This window comes from Cydia amplana, chromosome 22 (genome assembly GCF_948474715.1).
Source record: "Cydia amplana chromosome 22, ilCydAmpl1.1, whole genome shotgun sequence".
Lineage (NCBI taxonomy): Eukaryota > Metazoa > Arthropoda > Insecta > Lepidoptera > Tortricidae > Cydia > Cydia amplana.
This window is the reverse complement of record NC_086090.1, coordinates 8,080,806-8,099,369: the sequence shown is the minus strand read 5'-3', so window position 1 is coordinate 8,099,369 and position 18,564 is coordinate 8,080,806. Positions and strand designations below refer to the sequence as shown.

Here is an 18,564-nt window from a genome sequence, read left to right as displayed (position 1 = left end):
GGATTCTTAGTCTATGCAATGGTACATTAAATTGTGGAAATTAAATAAAATGGAACTAAAGGCGAAACATAGTCGTATATCACCAGTTGAATTTTCACAAAAATTACATTTAGACATTTCTATGTCTAAATGTAATTTAAAATATTTTTCTGTGTGTGTGTGTGTTTTTTTTCTGTGTGTGATTTTTATTTTAAAATATTTCTGTGTTAAGATCGGTTTTCCTAGGATAGCGGTGCCGTCATATAGCGGCCGTCTCCATACTAAATAATACGGCTAAATATGGATGTCGTAGTATTTGTATGGAGACGGCTGCTATATGACGGCACCGCTTTCGGAGGAAACCAAAGCTTCATAAAACAAAACGAATATGAATTGGCGATAATGTCACAATAAAACTTTTATATGGGTATTAACAATTTTTCTAAACCATGATTGTACATTTATATTATTTAAGTAACTAATTACAATAGCGTATTAGGATTGTTTTAATCGTTGGATATTTTTCACTGTAATAAATTTTATCTTTATTAAAAAAAACACTTAATTTTGTAATTCTAATACTCTTGCAGATGAGTAAAAAGTCTAAAACTAAGCTGTCGAAGCGTCGTCGCACTGACAAGAAACATATGAAAAAGCTAAAAGACAAACAGAAGAAGAAAAGTAAAGCGGTGAAGATCTCTGAAGAAGAGGAATGTAAGATTAACTTTTTGAAGCCGTATTATTGTTGTTGTATTACAAAAATACGTGTGAACAACAAATATTTTGTTGGAACTGCTGTCTGTTTACTTTTTCTACAACAACAAAATACAAATACATTTAATATCGGAAGATCAGCGCTGGATGCCACCAGCAACATGCTGAGATGCGGCCATTTCGTGGCACTTCGATGTTATTTTATGTTTTCTTTTATATTATGTATTGCCTCGTTTGTGTGCTTACGAATAAATGTACTATATCCTCGTGCCGCCCGCCATACAAAATTATAGCCAAGGAAATTAGAATCTTGTTGTATTTTCAATTAGGTTGAATTTAATTTGTTCGAAGATTTTACGAGACAAATGAAATGCTACCTAGTTTGTTTTTAATTAAGCTTGACATTCCATGAAACTGAGTGTACATCCTAATGTACATTGGGCGGCACGAGGCTATTCTATTCTAATATGTGTTGCTCTTACAATAATCAAACCTCATTGTTTTACATTCTAGCGCCCAAAAAGAAATTAAAAGACAAGAAAATCAAAAAGAAACTGAAACTAAAAAAAAAACAAAAGAAGAAAAAAGCTAAATCCAGCAGCTCGTCCAGCAGTCCGTCCAGCTCCGACTCCGACAACAGAAAGAGAAAGAAGAACAAGAAAAAGAAGGAGGAAGCGTTCGACGTGAACATTCTCAAGAACATCAAGACTGAGAAGTTGACAGATGACGAGATATGTCACAAGATGATAGAGGAATTCTCACCTAGAAGACAGCCGGAGATGAGACCGATCATTAATGTGAAGGAACTGGGGGTCCAGATAAAACAGGAGGTCGAGGAAGACAGGATGGAAGAGACGGGGGCCATGGATGATTTTGATCTAAGCAACAATGAGGAATTTATGGATGCCGGTAATGTGGAGAAGAATGAATTCAAGGTAGGTTTTAATTAACACTGATGTAAACTTTCACGATTTTTACACATTATTAATAGAGATGGACCGGATATCCGGTTACTATCCGGTATCCGGCCGTTATTTTAGTATCCGGCCGGATACCGGATAGTGACCTACTAACCGGCCGGATACCGGATAGTAAAATTAACACATTTTGGGGTAAAAAATGGAATCTAAAAAACAGCTGCATAATGCTAACGACACAGTAGATAGAAATGAATAAGTACGTAACCAATGTCACACAACACACTTATTTGTTTACACAAATTTACGCGCGCGCACTTGTAACTATAAACGAACTTACTACGTAATGACACTAATGACATGATAAAACTCGTTACGATCCTAGAAATGTGTCCGTGCGAATGTTCACTACGAAACAGGTCGAAACCTGCACGACGCGCACCTGCAAAACTCAAAATATAGGTATAGATAGTTCCGCCGGCCGAATATCCGGCGGCCGGATACCGGATATTCGGCCAGTGTCCAGGCCGGATATCCGGTATCCGGCCAAACAACTATCCGTTGTATCTCTAATTTTTACACATTATTAACCTGTCCTGTCCCACTAGCATTGACTTAAAATGAAAGTTGCTTTAATACAAATACAAATAATTTATTGAGTAAAAGAATGAGGAAAAGTATAGTACAGTGGTTGCTATTAAAGACTAAAAATTTATAAAGACAAGGGATTTACAAATGCCTGAACTAGGATTCCCTGTGTTTCAGGCAGCAAAGGACAATATTAATTATTTATTACTTATTCACTTAATTATAAACTATAGGTAGATTACACAATATTAGTCTTATTACCTAAACAAAAAGTGGGTTCTTAAGTCTTAAATATCAGAGTAGGTAATTATTTTACGACTACTAGTAAGTTATCTGTATCATCGTACGTCATTTTTTGAACAATGTACGTATGGCCCTATCCTTTTTTGACCCAGATATGAGCCGTGGGAGAGATTGTACAACGGGACTTATCGCGTATCTTAAGTTTTAAGAGCCAACAGGAGCTAAGATTTAAATATTTTAAGTAAATATACCCGTCTCGCTAACTGAAGCGGCTCCTAAAACTAGTGCGATAAGGACAAGGCGAAAAATCCTGCGTAAAAATATCAAAAATCGAGGCTTCGTACTCGACTGTTTCCTCCTCCAAAACTTAACCAATCGTAACCAAATTTGGAAATCTAAATGATTATGACTTATGACATTATCTGTGTCGGACCGTTTTGCTTTTTTGACTACCTAATTGATGTCAGTTTTGAATAGCACGCCTCTCATTGCGGCATAGTCAATTAGGCCATTTTGGCCATTTTTGAAGGGCTCTAGCGCCTTAAAAAACAAAAATATCAAAAAAACCAAAACGGTCCGACACAGATATTGACAATATTAATCTTTGTTGAAAAAATCATTGCTCTAGCTTCAAAACCCACGGAGGAAACAGTCGAGTACGTTTGTATGGAGAAATGAGCACTCCTGTTGGCTCTTAAGATTTACCTCCGACGTTTCGAGGACGGCGTTGTCCCCGTGGTCTCGGAGAAGACTGGCTTAAGTTGACATCAGCATCTTCTAACCGCGCCAGTTTTTCGAACTACCCGCACTTGGTCTTGTTTATCCGCTTGAACGTTATACGCGATTAAGTCCCGTTGTACAATTTAATAAGGTTTTAATTAAATTAATGAAATATTAGTATTTTAGGTTACGACCTCGTAGAACGCTCTATAATTTGGAATTTTAGGTTTTTTTTTTCGTAATTGAAGGGCGACAAGTGGTACCATATTCTTAAGCTTGACCCCTAAGACCCCTGTGCCCTGTTTATCGAAAGTGCAAGTCCCTTTCTAACAAAAGCTGTTAAAAAGTGACTTCCGCTTGTATTACAAGTTACAAGCTTTTGAGAAACGGGCCCCTGGAGTAATTTTGTACATTTGTAACTTGTTACTTTAGACAGTCGCCGGTCTGTCGGTATACTACAGGTTGCACTTCGGGGAGTCTGCTCAAGAGCTACATGAGCTTATTCCACCGTCCCCATTCAACCATCGGACTTTTAGACGCACGGCCGGTTTCCATCCTTACTTGGTAGATATTCCACCAATTCGCACGAAGCGCTTTGCTTCCTCTTTCCTTATGCGCACTGCCAAGGAATGGAATTCCTTGCCGGCGTCTATATTTCCGAGCTCATATAACCCGGCAACCTTTAAATCAAGGGTGAACAGGCACCTTCTGGGCAGGCTCGCTCCATCGTAGGCCACGTCTTCGCCTCGGCTAGTCTGTGGCCATGAGTAAGCCCATTAATTATTTAAAAAAAAAACTCTTTACTTTCAGGAACCCCAAGACCGCCTAACACCGCAACGACCCGAGGAGAACTCGCAATGCTCTTCCCAAGACTCGGCGTGCAGCGACAAACCCTCCTCCTACGAGAAAGACGACAGCCACCTGCGACCCTCCTCGCAAAACTCAAACTACAGCTTTAATGACGTCATCGCGAGCCAAACTGGACTCTATAACAAGGGCATAGAGGCGGATGACAATGAATATGAACCAGAGAATTATGAGATGTACGAGCAACTGGCGATGGCGTATCAGAGCGATGTTGCTAGTAATGTGAGTACCTTTTAGCCTCTCAAAGACGTCACTAGATGGCGCTGTATTTGTTTCCTTAAGCTTTGGTTTCCTCCGATAGCGGTGCCGTCATATAGCGGCCGTCTCCATACTAAATAATACGGCTAAATATGGATGTCGTAGTATTTGTATGGAGACGGCCGCCATATGACGGCACCGCTATCGGAGGAAACCAAAGCTTTAAAGCTTTGGATTCCTCCGAAAACGGTGCCGTCATATTACGGCCGCTATAGTGTTGACTGACGTCACTAGAACGTTGTCTATGTAAACAAGATGGCGCGGTTTCCTAGACGGCGTTAAGCTTTGGATTTCTCCGAATGCGGTGCCGTCCTATAGCGGCCGTCTCCATACTAAATAATACGGCTAAATATGGATGTCGTAGTATTTGTATGGAGACGGCCGCCATATGACGGCACCGCTATCGGAGGAAACCAAAGCTTTAAAGCTTTGGATTCCTCCGAAAACGGTGCCGTCATATTACGGCCGCTATAGTGTTGACTGACGTCACTAGAACGTTGTCTATGTAAACAAGATGGCGCGGTTTCCTAGACGGCGTTAAGCTTTGGATTTCTCCGAAAGCGGTGCCGTCCTATAGCGGCCGTCTCCATACTAAATAATACGGCTAAATATGGATGTCGTAGTATTTGTATGGAGACGGCCGCTATATGACGGCACCGCTTTCGGAGGAATCCAAAGCTTTACGTTACGTTGATTGTCAACGTCAACGAATGTCAACGAATCCAAAGCTTTACGTGATAACCCTTTATTATGCTTTCATTGCCGTTTTTTGTGGTAAAACAGCGCTCAGGCAAGTCTAATTACAAGCTTTTATTTAGTTTCACCTAAAGTCGGGTCACAATGCAATATTATGGTACCATCGAGCTGATCTGATGATAGAGACAAGAGGTGGCCATAGGAACTCTGTGATGAAACAACGCAACCTAATTGTGCTAGGGGTTTTTGGAATTGTCTCGATGAGTATTAGTTGTCTGTCGTAAGAAAAGTACAGTCAGCGATAAAAGCTTATACCAAAAATGAAATTTTTGCCAAAAACTTATTTTTCATATTGAAAGCTAAATTGAAAATGCAAACAATGAAATATAGCGCCATGTACGCCATAAAAATTATGAAGTACTCTGCGTTGCATGAAGGCTATAACTGTTTAGCTGATAGTTAAAACTAGTTTTTCATGTGGAACAATATATTTTAAAGATATTGACATTAGACATTAGAACTGACTTATCGTAATAAGTTTACTGAGTATTGTGTCAATAGCACTCATAGGTATGCAACCTCCAATACGCGAAAGGTTGTTAGCTATGCACTTTATATGTATCCTTCGCTGTTTTAAAAACGCCAGGATCACCCGAGATCTATCATCAGTTGGGTCAGCCGCATTCGAGGGAAGCCAGTGCTGTCAAACGGGTTTAACTTGACAGACATTCAGACGTACTCATTTGAGTAACCACTGTTGAATTGAATTGTTGAATTGAAACTCATCGCAAGAATTAAGAAATCATGTGGCACCCGCTGGGGGCTATCTTATGCTTGAGGTGTCCCAGCATCCCCAAGAATAAGGTATCGCCCAGAGTGGTGTCTACAAAATACACACAGCAACACAAGTAACCAACAAGCCAAGAAGAAATATACAAAATTTGCAATCACAAGTCTCAAGGTGATCTAATTATTTGGTTTCCCCATTTCAATTGACGGCTATTTTAGAAAAAAGTCCTCGCAGAGAGATAATCTTAGAGAGCAGTACAGATTTAATCATGTATGTCCAAAATCAAACAACTCAATGTTTTACAGAAGTACATTTAATACTGCAATACGAGTTTTTAACGCCCTGCCAGTTGAAATAAAAATGTTGGAGGGGAATCGCTTTAAATTAAAATTAAAAAATTGGTTAATTGAAAATGTACTTTACAACCTAAATGAGTTTTTTCTGGAATCACCAGTTTGTTAAGTATAAGTTAGTCAGTAAGCTAGTATAGTTAGTAGTTTTAAGATCATATTGTATGCTCGAAATGGGCAACTGTTGATTCGATATCTCATGTTTATGACATCTTATGTACACAGTTTACAATTAATAAATACTTTACTTTACAAGTTTGTTAGGTTTTTATGACATTATGTTGTAGTTTTTACCATATTTTATGTGCTTCTGTTGAATTTTTCGGGTTCAATTAGTGTAAATATAACTTGTTGTTATAATGTATTTCAGCAAGTTCCCCTGCCCAGTGAGGAAGGCACGCAGCGCATAGAGACGGTGGTGCGGCGACGCGGCGAGATCAAGTGCGACTGGCGCGCCGGCGCCGCGCCGCCGCCCGGGCCCGGGCCCGGCAGCACCCGCGCCCGGCCCAGTCGCTGGGGTCAGTACACTACCGGCAAGGGAATATACAGGGTGGCCCATTTAGATCGGTCAGTATGGGCATAGAGAAAAAAATACATAGAGTGCTCACTCCATACATCAGTTCAGACTATTAATTTCAGTGTCTACATCTAGCATCGAGTAGCGGAACTATCAGTACTGCTACTTGACAATAGATGTAGCACCGACCGGAAAGTCTTATCTCAACAGCATAAGACTTTCCGGTCGGTGGCTACATCTATTGTCAAGTAGCAGTACTTATAGTTCCGCTACTCGATGCTAGATGCTAATAGTCTTTTTGGTACTAAAACTGATGTATGGAGTGAGCACTCTATGTTTTTTCTCTATGGTATGGGAAAGTCTAAAACTATAAGACATACGAAGATCTGTTCTTAGGAATCATGTTATCGATTTTAATAAAAAGAAAAACTGCATAAGTACATTTAAAAAAAGACCAGTACACGGCTCGGGAGTCGAACCCGAACGTTTTGGAAAATAAAACTAAAACTATTTTTATTTAGATATCGATCGTGTAGGTCTTAAGCAGTAAGTTTTACACAAACGTGATGACTAAAATGAATAAAAATGCATTGTTTTCATACTCTTTAATTTATTTTAGTAAGTAGTAAATATATTAAAAACAGGTCACTCACGTATTTTAAGTCGAAAAACGCTCGACATGTTTCACTTCGTACCGAGAAGTGTCATCAGGAGCTTGCGTTAGCGTTGCATTAGCGAGTGACGTAGTGAGTGTTGTGTGCAACCCATCGTTTGACAATAATGCCATAAATGAGGGTAGTTTCTCGCTCGAATATATTTACTATGTCTTTGTCTCACGGAAGTTTTGTTATTTTAGTAAGTGTTCGAAATGACCACTGCCTTTTTATTATTTCGAATATAGGTTTGTTTTAATGTATGAATGCAGTTTTTCTTGTTATTAAAATCGATGACATGGTTCCTAAGAATGTCTTCGTATGTCTTATATAGCTGGTCAACCAAATCTTGTCAGTAAAAAAAGGCGCGAAATTCAAATTTTCTATGGGACGATATCCCTTCGCGCCTACATTTTTCAAATTTGCCGCCTTTTTCTACTGTCAAGATCTGGTTGACCAAGTATAGTTTCAGACTTTCCCATACTGACCGATCTAAATGGGCCACCCTGTATATCGGATCTTCCACTGATTCAAAGTAAATAATGAAAGTAATTGGGTGGATCAACTATTTCTTGTTGTTATTCTGTCCGGTCAGCCAAGAGACAATAGGAGCATAGTTTGTTAGAAGACATTGTACACCACCTTCTTCTGACACGCTTGGTAGACGACCCTCAATGGAAAGGGTTTATATGTGTCACAAAAAAAACCGGCCAAGTGCGAGTCGGACTCGCGCACGGAGGGTTCCGCACCATCAACAAAAAATAGAGCAAAACAAGCAAAAAAACGGTCACCCATCCAAGTACTGACCCCGCCCGACGTTGCTTAACTTCGGTCAAAAATCACGTTTGTTGTATGGGAGCCCCACTTAAATCTTTACTTTATTCTGTTTTTAGTATTTGTTGTTATAGCGGCAACAGAAATACATCATCTGTGAAAATTTCAACTGTCTAGCTATCACGGTTCGTGAGATACAGCCTGGTGACAGACGGACGGACGGACAGCGGAGTCTTAGTAATAGGGTCCCGTTTTTACCCTTTGGGTACGGAACCCTAAAAAGCGTGTTTGGTGAATTTAAATGCAAAAAATCCGGTTTTAAAGAGTGACCCAGGAGAACGTAACCACGACAACGAGTGACAAGAAAAAATTGATTCACCCATATATTGGATTTTCCACTATATTCAACGTAATTAATAATACCGACGAAGAAACTTCAATGTATATTAGTAGTCATAGTATATTAGTTATTGTTATTATTATGTAAATAATCTTTTTGTTGGTAAGCACTTCCCCACTTACACATTGACCTACAAAAAGTGCATACCCAAGACACAAGTAAATGTTTACTTAGTTTAGGTATTGTTATCAAATTTCCATTAGCGACAGAAAATACACATTTGTCCGGTATTTATAGTTCTTAACATGACCTTTACTTATTTTAAGTTGAATCTATGAATGTACTAGTATTTAAGCATAAATTGGATAATTACCATTGTATTAGTGATGGGTAGGACATCAATTTAAAATGAGTTTGTATGAGTACCTCATTTTCTAAAATGAGGTGTTACAATGTCTTACTTCAAATGAGGTGAGGTACTAGCCTATTTTCAGCGTCGACTATTCCATTAATTCCAACGGCGACAAAAATATTTAATGTATATACATATTTATGTATTCATAACTTCCTTTATAAATAAATAAATAGTAACATTTAATTGGAGTGCAATTCTGGAGGTTAAGAATAGAACTTTTAGGAGAAAGATTATTTTAGAATCAAGTAAAATGAATAGAGGAGTGAAGTAAGACATATTTGCGGTACGAAGTACTGCGACAAATTAACAAAATGAGTGGTACAAATGAGGTGCCTCACGAGTGAGCGACTCAACACTACATTGTATCAATCAAATTAGCATGTTTTAAATGAATAAATATTAAAATATTATCTTAATGTCCTCGTCGGTTCCAGGTTTGAAACCGGGCGAAGTGAATATCGTGCTGACGGGCGGCGCGGACTTCACCCCAGAGCCCGTGTACCGCATCGACACCATCACCAGCAGAAACGACACCAGCGAGGGGTACACTACAATACATTATTAAATTATACAACGGGACTTAATCGCGTATCTAAGTTTTAAGATTTACCTCCGACGTTTCGAAGACGGCGTTGTCCCCGTGGTCTCGGAGAAGACTCCGTTGTATAATTTAATAATGTGTAAAAATCGTGAAAGTTTAAATCAGTGTTACTACAATACATATCATCTTCCTCGCGTTGTCCCGGCATTTTGCCACGGCTCATGGGAGCCTGGGGTCCGCTTGGCAACTAATCCCAGGAATCGGCGTGGGCACTAGTTTTACGAAAGCGACTGCCGTCTGACCTTCCAACCCGGAGGGTAAACTAGGCCCGTATTGGGATTAGTCCGGTTTCCTCACGATGTTTTCCTTCACCGAAAAGCGACTGGCAAATATCAAATGATATTTCGTACATAAGTTCCGAAAAACTCATTGGTACGAGCCGGAGTTCGAACCCGCGACCTCCGGATTGCAAGTCGCACGCTCTTACCGCTAGGCCACCAGCGCTTCTCCTCTCAACACATCCTCCAGACTGAGCATTATTATTATTAGGGGTGGTATCGGGCCTTTGAGTGTCACGTCGACCAAGTATTGATCTATTGTGACGGCCCTTTAAAGTAAGACTGAGCATAGTAGCGTTACACCCTCTGCCACAAATATACGGTAGTTTTACTCCATCTTCGAGTCAAAGTGTCTTTGTGTGACGTCCGTGTCTTTGAACGGACCAATCACGGCACGGGACTCGCTTACCTCGCACCCCAGTATTTTTCGCAGCATCGGTTTCATGAAATAATTGCTCTAAACTCCGTCTAGAGGATTCTTAGTCTATAGTTGTGAATAACGCTTATTTTTAGACTTAAAGACTCGAGCCCTCAAGACTCGCACAAGACTTTCCGGTCGGTGCTACATCTATTGTCAAGTAGCAGTACTGATAGTTCCGCTACTCGATGCTAGATGTAGACTATGAAAATAATAGTATTTTTGGTACCAAAACTGATGTATGGAGTGAGCACTCTTGTCTTACTATATTTCTCTATGGTTATATGAAGGGTTAAATGACCTAATATTAGTACATGAATCTAGTATTAAACTGGATTGGGCATGAGTGGTGGGGATAACTGACAGAACGGGATAGATGTATCTTTCAGTAGGAGTAGCAGCGAAAGCGCTATTATTGTTTGTCCTTGTCACAGTCAAATTAGTATGGATGATTGCAATCATAGCGTCGCATTGCGTATGTTTTGTCCCTCACGGAGGCACGCGTAGACCACTTCTATAGGATGCTATTACCTAGTAATATACCAGGGATGTTGCGAACATCCGCATCCGCATCCGCGGAACTTCCGCATTATTTTCACCATCCGCATCTGCATCCGCATCCGCATAAAATCGATGCGGAGCTTATGCGGATGCGGATGTCGAACAAGTCGGTACAGGAACGTCTTAGCGGCGGCGTAAGTGCTAGGTAATTTCGTCATTATCTATAACGAAATCGTCTAGATCCAGAAAAGTCGGCCAAGTTACTGTTTATTAAATACAACACACCTATATTCTTGCTCAAATACTAAAACGTTTCGTTTTTTTTAATAAAAAAATACTAAAAATGTAATATTTGACGTTTTCTAAGTACCTAATCTTGACATCCGCATCCGCATCCGCGGATGTGAGCCTTTAAATATCCGCATCCGCATCCGCGGATGTCAAAAAATCTGCATCCGCAACATCCCTGTAATATACCATTGATTTTTTTCCAGCAGCTACGATGAAGCGTACATGGACATGTACGGTGCGATGGACCGGCTGCAGTACGGCGACTGCTTCTCTGCGACCGACGCGCAGTCGCAGCAACAGTCGCAGTCGCAGGAAGACAGACGCGGGACGCTGGACGATAGGATCGACCAGGCGTTGAGGCACACGGGTGAGGACTCATAGTTTAGACCAGCAGTTACGATGAAACTGCTTCTCCGCGACCGACGCGCAGGCGCAGCAACAAGCGCGGGACAAGGACAGACGCTGGACGATAGGATCGACCAGGCGTTGAGGCACACGGGTGAGGACTCATAGTTTAGACCAGCAGTTACGATGAACCGTACATGGACATGTAACATGTAAAGGCATGTAAAGCTCGCGGCGAGACAGAGACAGGAGACAGAAAGACGCGTTTCTGTCTCCTGTCTCTGTCTCGCCGCGAACTGTCGCTTATTATGTCGCCTATCGTCAAGTGACGGTCGCGGTCTCCGGTCGCGGCCTTCTGTCTCGGTCGCTTGTCTCTGTCGCGTGCGTGCGTGCATCGAACCTTAAGGTGCGATGGACCGGCCATTTATTTAAAAAGGGTCGAAATCGAATGGTATGAAATGACCGTAGCCGGGTTAGAGTTTTTTTTTCGTAGAAAATATCCACAAGGAATACCTATACCATGTGAATGGTACGATGCATAAAGCGAGGCCTAGACTAGCAAGAATTTGCATGCAATTCACGTTACATTGCCCACTAGTAAGGGAGACAGCATTCCAAAGTTTGATCAGATACCGCATTGTAATGAAAATTGCATGCAAGTTAACACATTTAGTGCATACTATCGGGTATTTTTTGATCTCGTTCCCAGGCCGGACGACCCGATAGTCGGGATCGTGGTACTACAGTTTATGTGACGAAATGTTTGTGGCCTGGCGCGGATGTCTTGTTTCATGTTTGACTGGGTGGCAATGAATGTGTTAACGAACGACTGACTTAGAATCGTGCTCAAAGTAGGGAATGTTTGTTTAATAAATTGTAATTTTGTTTTAGTTTTGGGTGAGATAGCGATGGAGCCGGAACATAAAGACACGGATGCTGACAAGGACAACAGGGAGAAAGGCATACTGATCACGTGAGTACAGAACAGATAACTATTTAATTGAATGGCTTTATTTTTAATAGTCATCGTTACTCACAGAGATGGAGTCAGACCTAGTTAACTCTGCACAGATTTTGCAATGACAAATTGTAAAAGTGTCAGCACATAAGCGTCAGGTTTTTATGAAAATGTGACGTCATAGTACTCATAGTGGTTGCTGAGTTAGCTTAGTCCGATTGATAGGCTACGTATGGCGTTAGCGGGACATGAATTCAGAAAAAAAAATTCGTCATAACGCTTTTAGAAAAAATCCAGGTACGAAATAAAGTGAATGATAAAAGATACACTCCGAAATGTTGTAGTCTGGTCATATTCTCCTAAGGCCCAAGGTCCTACCCATAGTACTTATTAACTTTCTTATTCAGACCCAGCTCCTACAACAATTGTGTAGTCATAGCGTACCACGGTCCTACCAGTAGGACTTAATAGAAAACCCATTTCAAATTTTGCGCTTATCGAAATTGGCGTGTACGAACTTCTAAAGGACTGTTTTGTTTTGTCTGTGAGCACTTTAACAAGTTCGTAACAAAAAAAATCAAAGTGCTGTACAAGGTGCTGCATAAGTACAATAACATTAAAAAAAGTCTTTTAAGTACTTGGGTCTGAATGAGTATAAAACAATAGTACTACTGGTAGGACTACGGGCCGTACTGACTACATACAACATTTATTTCAACAAAATATTAATAACATAAAAGTGAGTAATATATCTAAAAAAATATACACACTCAATACACAATATATACTACATACTCAATTTTTCGTTGGGCCTTAGGAGGATATTGTGGTTTATAATGTCCTCAAAATCAATGTTTGGTGAATTTAAATGTTATAAAATAATGCAATGGTTGCGGTTGGTATGTGTAGCAGGCATGTTGCGGATGTAGATTTTTTGACATCCGCGGATGCGGACATTTAAAGGCTCACATCCGCGGATGCGGATGCGGATGTCAAGATTAGGTACTTAGAAAACGTCAAATATTAAATTTTTAGTATTTTTTTATTTAAAAAAAAACGAAACGTTTAGTATTTGAGCAAGAATATAGGTGCGTTATATTTAATAAACAGTAACTTGGCCGACTTTTCTGGATCTAGACGATTTCGTTATAGGTAATGACGAAATTACCCAGCACTTACGCCGCCGCTAAGACGTTCCTGTACCAACTTGTTCGACATCCGCATCCGCATAAGCTCCGCATCGATTTTATGCGGATGCGGATGCAGATGCGGATGTCGAAAATAATGCGGAAGTTCCGCGGTTGCGGATGCGGATGTTCGCAACATCCCTGATGTGTAGGTATTTGTAAATATGTACTAAAAATACGTGTGTTATGTTTTATGTAGCAGGTCGGGCGGCGGGCGCGGGCGCAAGCGCGTGAGCTTCGCGGACGGGTACGCGCCGGGGCAAGACTCCGACACCGAGGAACCGCCGCCCAAGAAGGTACACCACATTGTTTCTCAATTTATTAAGGTCAAGTGAGGTAAATGCAACTATGGGATTATTGCGTCTCTCCGTTCTTTCTCGAATACGATTGGTCGAAACGCCCTCTACTATGCAACGTTTCATTTCCAAGTAGCTCAGGCATGAAACGTTGCATAGTAGAGGGCGTTTCGACCAATCGTATTCGAGAAAGAACGGAGAGACGCAATAACCCCATAGTTGCATTTACCTCACTTGACCTTATTATTATTAAAGCCTTTCTTATACGAACTGTTAACATTTCATTTAACCATCATATGTGTATATATATTTCTACATGCATGTTCGTAAGGTCTTTTTGACCTAGGCCTCTTCCGAATCGCCTTTTTCTAATATATTTAAGTATTTGTCCGACATTCCCTTCCATTCTTGTCTATCTATTGCCCTTTCTTTCCAGTCTTTTCCTATTGTTTCTATTAGGTCTTTTTCCCATCTTGTCTTTGGTTTGCCCTTTTTTCTTTTACCAATTTTTGGATTCCAATTTGTTGCTACTTTTGTCCATCTGTTGTTTTTCATCCTGGCGATGTGCCCTGCCCAATTGTATTTTTGTTTCAGTATATGTATTGCCGCATCTATAAATCTTGTTGTTGTTTCTCAATAGGGATGATAAATAAATAATAAATAAATAAAAAGTCGTTTATTGTCGCAAAACACATTAACAAAATAAAACAAACAAGGAAAAAGAAAAAAGACACAATAAGCACATAAGTCCAATAGGGTGGCTGACTGTATAAATATATATATGTTTAATTATAACTATGTAGAAGGAGGAGTTAATTTGAACGTGACGTCGTGTGTGCGTGTGTGCACATGTGATGATGACACATGTTGAATTTTATAACAAAATCTAGGAAGGTAGATAGCAAACGAGCAATTTATCACAATAATGTGGATATTAAAATAAAATATTGAAAAATTACAAAAATACAGGACCTGAAAGTTTCAAAATTGTAGTTTTTTTTAACTTCCAGAAACGATAAAAGTAAGGGTACCATTCGATTCCTTACATTTCATCCAAAAAAATATTGTATAGCAACTATATACATAAACGCAATATTTCACCGGCAAAAACGCAATTTTCTTGTTTTGTCCATACTACAAGACGGGCTCCCAGAGACCTTGACGTCACGGCCTCTGGCCGTTTTGTATAGGGCGTTTCGCGAGTGAAGTGCGACTGTCGGCCTTTGACTACAATTTCTGACTTTTGTGTTACTTTAATGCAATGGGTCCCATATAGACATTTGATCCTAAAAACAAACCCGATCGATTGATACCATAAATGAAAATTAGTCATGTAGCCTATTGTTTGTATTACTTATTACTTTCATTTTAAGAGTTGCGGATTGACAAGTAGTATAATATAATAGTATTAAAATCGTTGAAATAAGAAATAGTTATTTGTTTTACAAGGGGGCAAAGTTGTTGTTTAACCGCTCGTGCTAATATTGATACCCGAGCAAGCGAAAGATTCCATAATTGGAATCTTGAACGTTGCGAGGGTTTCAAAGCACGAGGGTTAAACGAAATTTGCCCCCGAGTGAAACACAAAATTTTTCACCACACCAACTCGAAGCAAATATTAAATGTAAAATATCAAACCAAATCAAATCGAAATGAATGTTATTAAATAATTATCATCCAAAATCATCGTTTAAAAGTCAATTCTACCAGCAAACATAAGAAAAACAACTCAAAATTTGCATTTCATTACTTTGCCTCATATGTGAATAAAATGCAACTTTGCTATCGGTTTTTGAAGTGCAAAGTAAGCCTTTCCGAGCTGGTGTGGTGAAAAAGGTATTTTTATTTATTTATAATTATGAATTATAATTATTTTACTTTTAATTATGAATCATCCCAAAAATATTTCATTAAAATTTAGAAAAATGTACTACGTTAGTACAATATGATAAATGAAGTTAAAACAATGTTTATTGTACTTCGTTTTTTTTAGGATTAGAAATTTGGTAAACAATCTTGATGTGTATTTTAATTGAAAACCACATTTTAAAAATAAGTTACGGTAAATATGTAACAATTATGAATCTAATACGATCTTTTATAGTCTTCTGCTTTCATAAGTAATAGTTATAGATTTTTAAAAAGTGTTTTTTCAATTAAAAGACACATGAAGATTGTTTACCAAATTTCTAATCCTAAAAAAAACTAAGTATAGTCAAGTTTAAAAAGAAATTATATAACGGACGCCTGCTCGCGTTTGCGCCACCTAGCGGTCACATCTGTCGTAATGGATGCGTCTCGTTAGACAGTGAATTTTTTGTACTCAGTACCATAGAGAAAAAAATACATAGAGTGCTCACTCCGTACATCAGTTCAGACTATTAATTTCAGTGTCTACATCTAGCATCGAGTAGCGGAACTATCAGTACTGCTACTTGACAATAGATGTAGCACCGACCGGAAAGTCTTATCTCAACAGCATAAGACTTTCCGGTCGGTGGCTACATCTATTGTCAAGTAGCAGTACTTATAGTTCCGCTACTCGATGCTAGATGCTAATAGTCTTTTAGGTACTAAAACTGATGTATGGAGTGAGCACTCTATGTATTTTTTTCTCTATGTCAGTACTATTATGAATTTTGTGGTGCGATTTCAATACATTGAACCACCTACAACCTACAGTACCTATTTGTTTTAATTTCAGCGCATGCGCGGCCGTCGCTCGGGCTGCGCGTGGCCGTGCCCCGCCACGCACGCGGACCACGTGCCGCTGTGGGACGCGCTGCCCCCGCCCCCGCCCCCGCCCGGCTCGCCGCCCCCCGCCCCCGGCGCCGCGCCCCCCCTGCACCTGCTGCGCCGACCGCCCCCGAGGGGGCTCGCGCCGCCGCAACACCAACACAAGTTCGGTGAGGGACATACTGATCAGGGATATTGCGAACATCCGCATCCGCATCCGCGGAACTTCCGCATTATTTTCAACATCCGCATCTGCATCCGCATAAAATCGATGCGGAGCTTATGCGGATGCGGATGTCAAACAAGTCGGTACAGGAACGTCTTAGCGGCAGCGTAAGTGCTAGGTAATTTCGTCATTACCTATAACGAAATCGTCTAGATCCAGAAAAGTCGGCCAAGTTACTGTTTATTAAATATAACGCGCCTATATTCTTGCTCAAATACTAAACGTGTCGTTTTTTTTTTAAATAAAAAAATACTAAAAATGTAATATTTAACGTTTTCTAAGTACCTAATCTTGACATCCGCATCCGCGGATGTGAGCCTTTAAATATCCGCATCCGCGTCCGCGGATGTCAAAAAATCTGCATCCGCAACATCCCTGATACTGATGACGACCCCTTCGACTCCTCGACTCCTAGTACCTAGGGGCTCCCGGGCCCTGACAACATGCCGATCGCTAACGCTCCGTAGCGAACGAAACGCAATAGGGATGATGACACATGTTGAATTTTAAAACAAAATCTAGTAAAATAAATAGCAAACGAGCAATTTATCACAATAATGTGGATATTAAAATAAAATATTGAAAAATTACAGGACCTGAAAGTTTCAAAATTTAAGTTTTTTTTAACTTCCAAAAACGATAAAAGTAAGGGTACCATTCGATTCCTTACATTTCATCCAAAAAAATATTGTATAGCAACTATATACATAAACGCAATATTTCACCGACAAAAACGCAATTTTCTTGTTTTGTCCATACTACAAGATGGGCGATGACGTCACGGCCTCTGGCCGTTTTGTATAGGGCGTTTCGCGAGTGAAGTGCGACTGTCGGACTTTGACTACAATTTCTGACTTTCGTGTTACTTTAATGCAATGGGTCCCATATAGACATTTGATCCTAAAAACAAACCCGATCGATTGATACCATAAAAAAAAATTAGTCATGTAGCCTATTGTCCCTGTCAAACTAGTAAAGAGTGATAAAAAAACACAAAGCGATTCGATGGCGAAGCGATAGCGATTGTCACCTTGGCTAGACCGCCTGTTCCTGTTAGCTCGGCGCTCGTGCGCCCGAATATGGCTGACGTGGCCGATCGTCACAGATTGCAAGCCCGAGAGGACCCCGGCTCCATAATATTATCCGCTTAATAGTACATTACTGCAGACGCCGGGAAAGAAGGGCTTGCCGGGTGAGTAGGTATAGACGGATAGTGATACGAAGTCGGCAAGACCTTTTCACGGCTAGGCATGTATAGTGCTTTTCTCAAACATAATATGCAATGAAATAAAAAAAATCACCACTCAAAAAAACAAATTATAAATATCATTCACAAATAGCTACACGACTAAAGTTTTTTAATTTTTCTTCCAATCCTGCCATAATGACTTTTTTTTTACGGAAGTCGTCCGTATTTCGCGTGTGCAGTGTTCGAATAGACCCTATTAGGGCCATTATACACAACCTGATAATAAGAATCTCAATTTCAATAAATAAAATAAATGCAGAGGATTTTAAATATTGTCTATGGTCTCTGGCGACTTACGTATAGACAAGATGTTAAATTTATTCATCAACACATTGAATCATACAGACTCGTATTCTTAATATCAGTACGTTCGTGTATAACAGGCGTTAACACGGATATTCTGGTCCGATAACCATTCATTCACTAAAATATAAAAAATATATATATAATTCGGCTGTTTAGCCTGTGTGGACACAGATCCCATGTTTACATTAGAATTTAAAAAAAAATTACTTCCCGGCCTAGGCCTTCAATTTCGTATGAAATTTCTTTACAGTTCTCTGGAGTTGCTCCGCCCTAAACGTGATACTTCGAAGCCTGATATAACGCCCGGAGCGACGACATTTCATTGCATGTTTGAGAAAAGGATTATTACAT

General features: G+C 39.9%; 1 protein-coding gene across 1 annotated transcript in view; it reads left to right on the top strand.

Annotated features, from left to right (window-relative positions):
• The window catches only part of LOC134658513 (ankyrin repeat domain-containing protein 11-like), a 41,410-nt gene that overhangs the window by 22,081 nt on the left and 765 nt on the right, over nucleotides 1-18,564 (top strand). Inside the window, exons 10-18 of the mRNA XM_063514199.1 lie at nucleotides 570-693; nucleotides 1,207-1,628; nucleotides 3,972-4,250; nucleotides 6,493-6,640; nucleotides 9,256-9,364; nucleotides 11,114-11,277; nucleotides 12,147-12,228; nucleotides 13,603-13,696; nucleotides 16,401-16,602. Of these exons, the coding sequence (XP_063370269.1) occupies nucleotides 570-693; nucleotides 1,207-1,628; nucleotides 3,972-4,250; nucleotides 6,493-6,640; nucleotides 9,256-9,364; nucleotides 11,114-11,277; nucleotides 12,147-12,228; nucleotides 13,603-13,696; nucleotides 16,401-16,602 (1,624 nt within the window). The remainder of the gene's footprint in view (nucleotides 1-569; nucleotides 694-1,206; nucleotides 1,629-3,971; nucleotides 4,251-6,492; nucleotides 6,641-9,255; nucleotides 9,365-11,113; nucleotides 11,278-12,146; nucleotides 12,229-13,602; nucleotides 13,697-16,400; nucleotides 16,603-18,564) is intronic.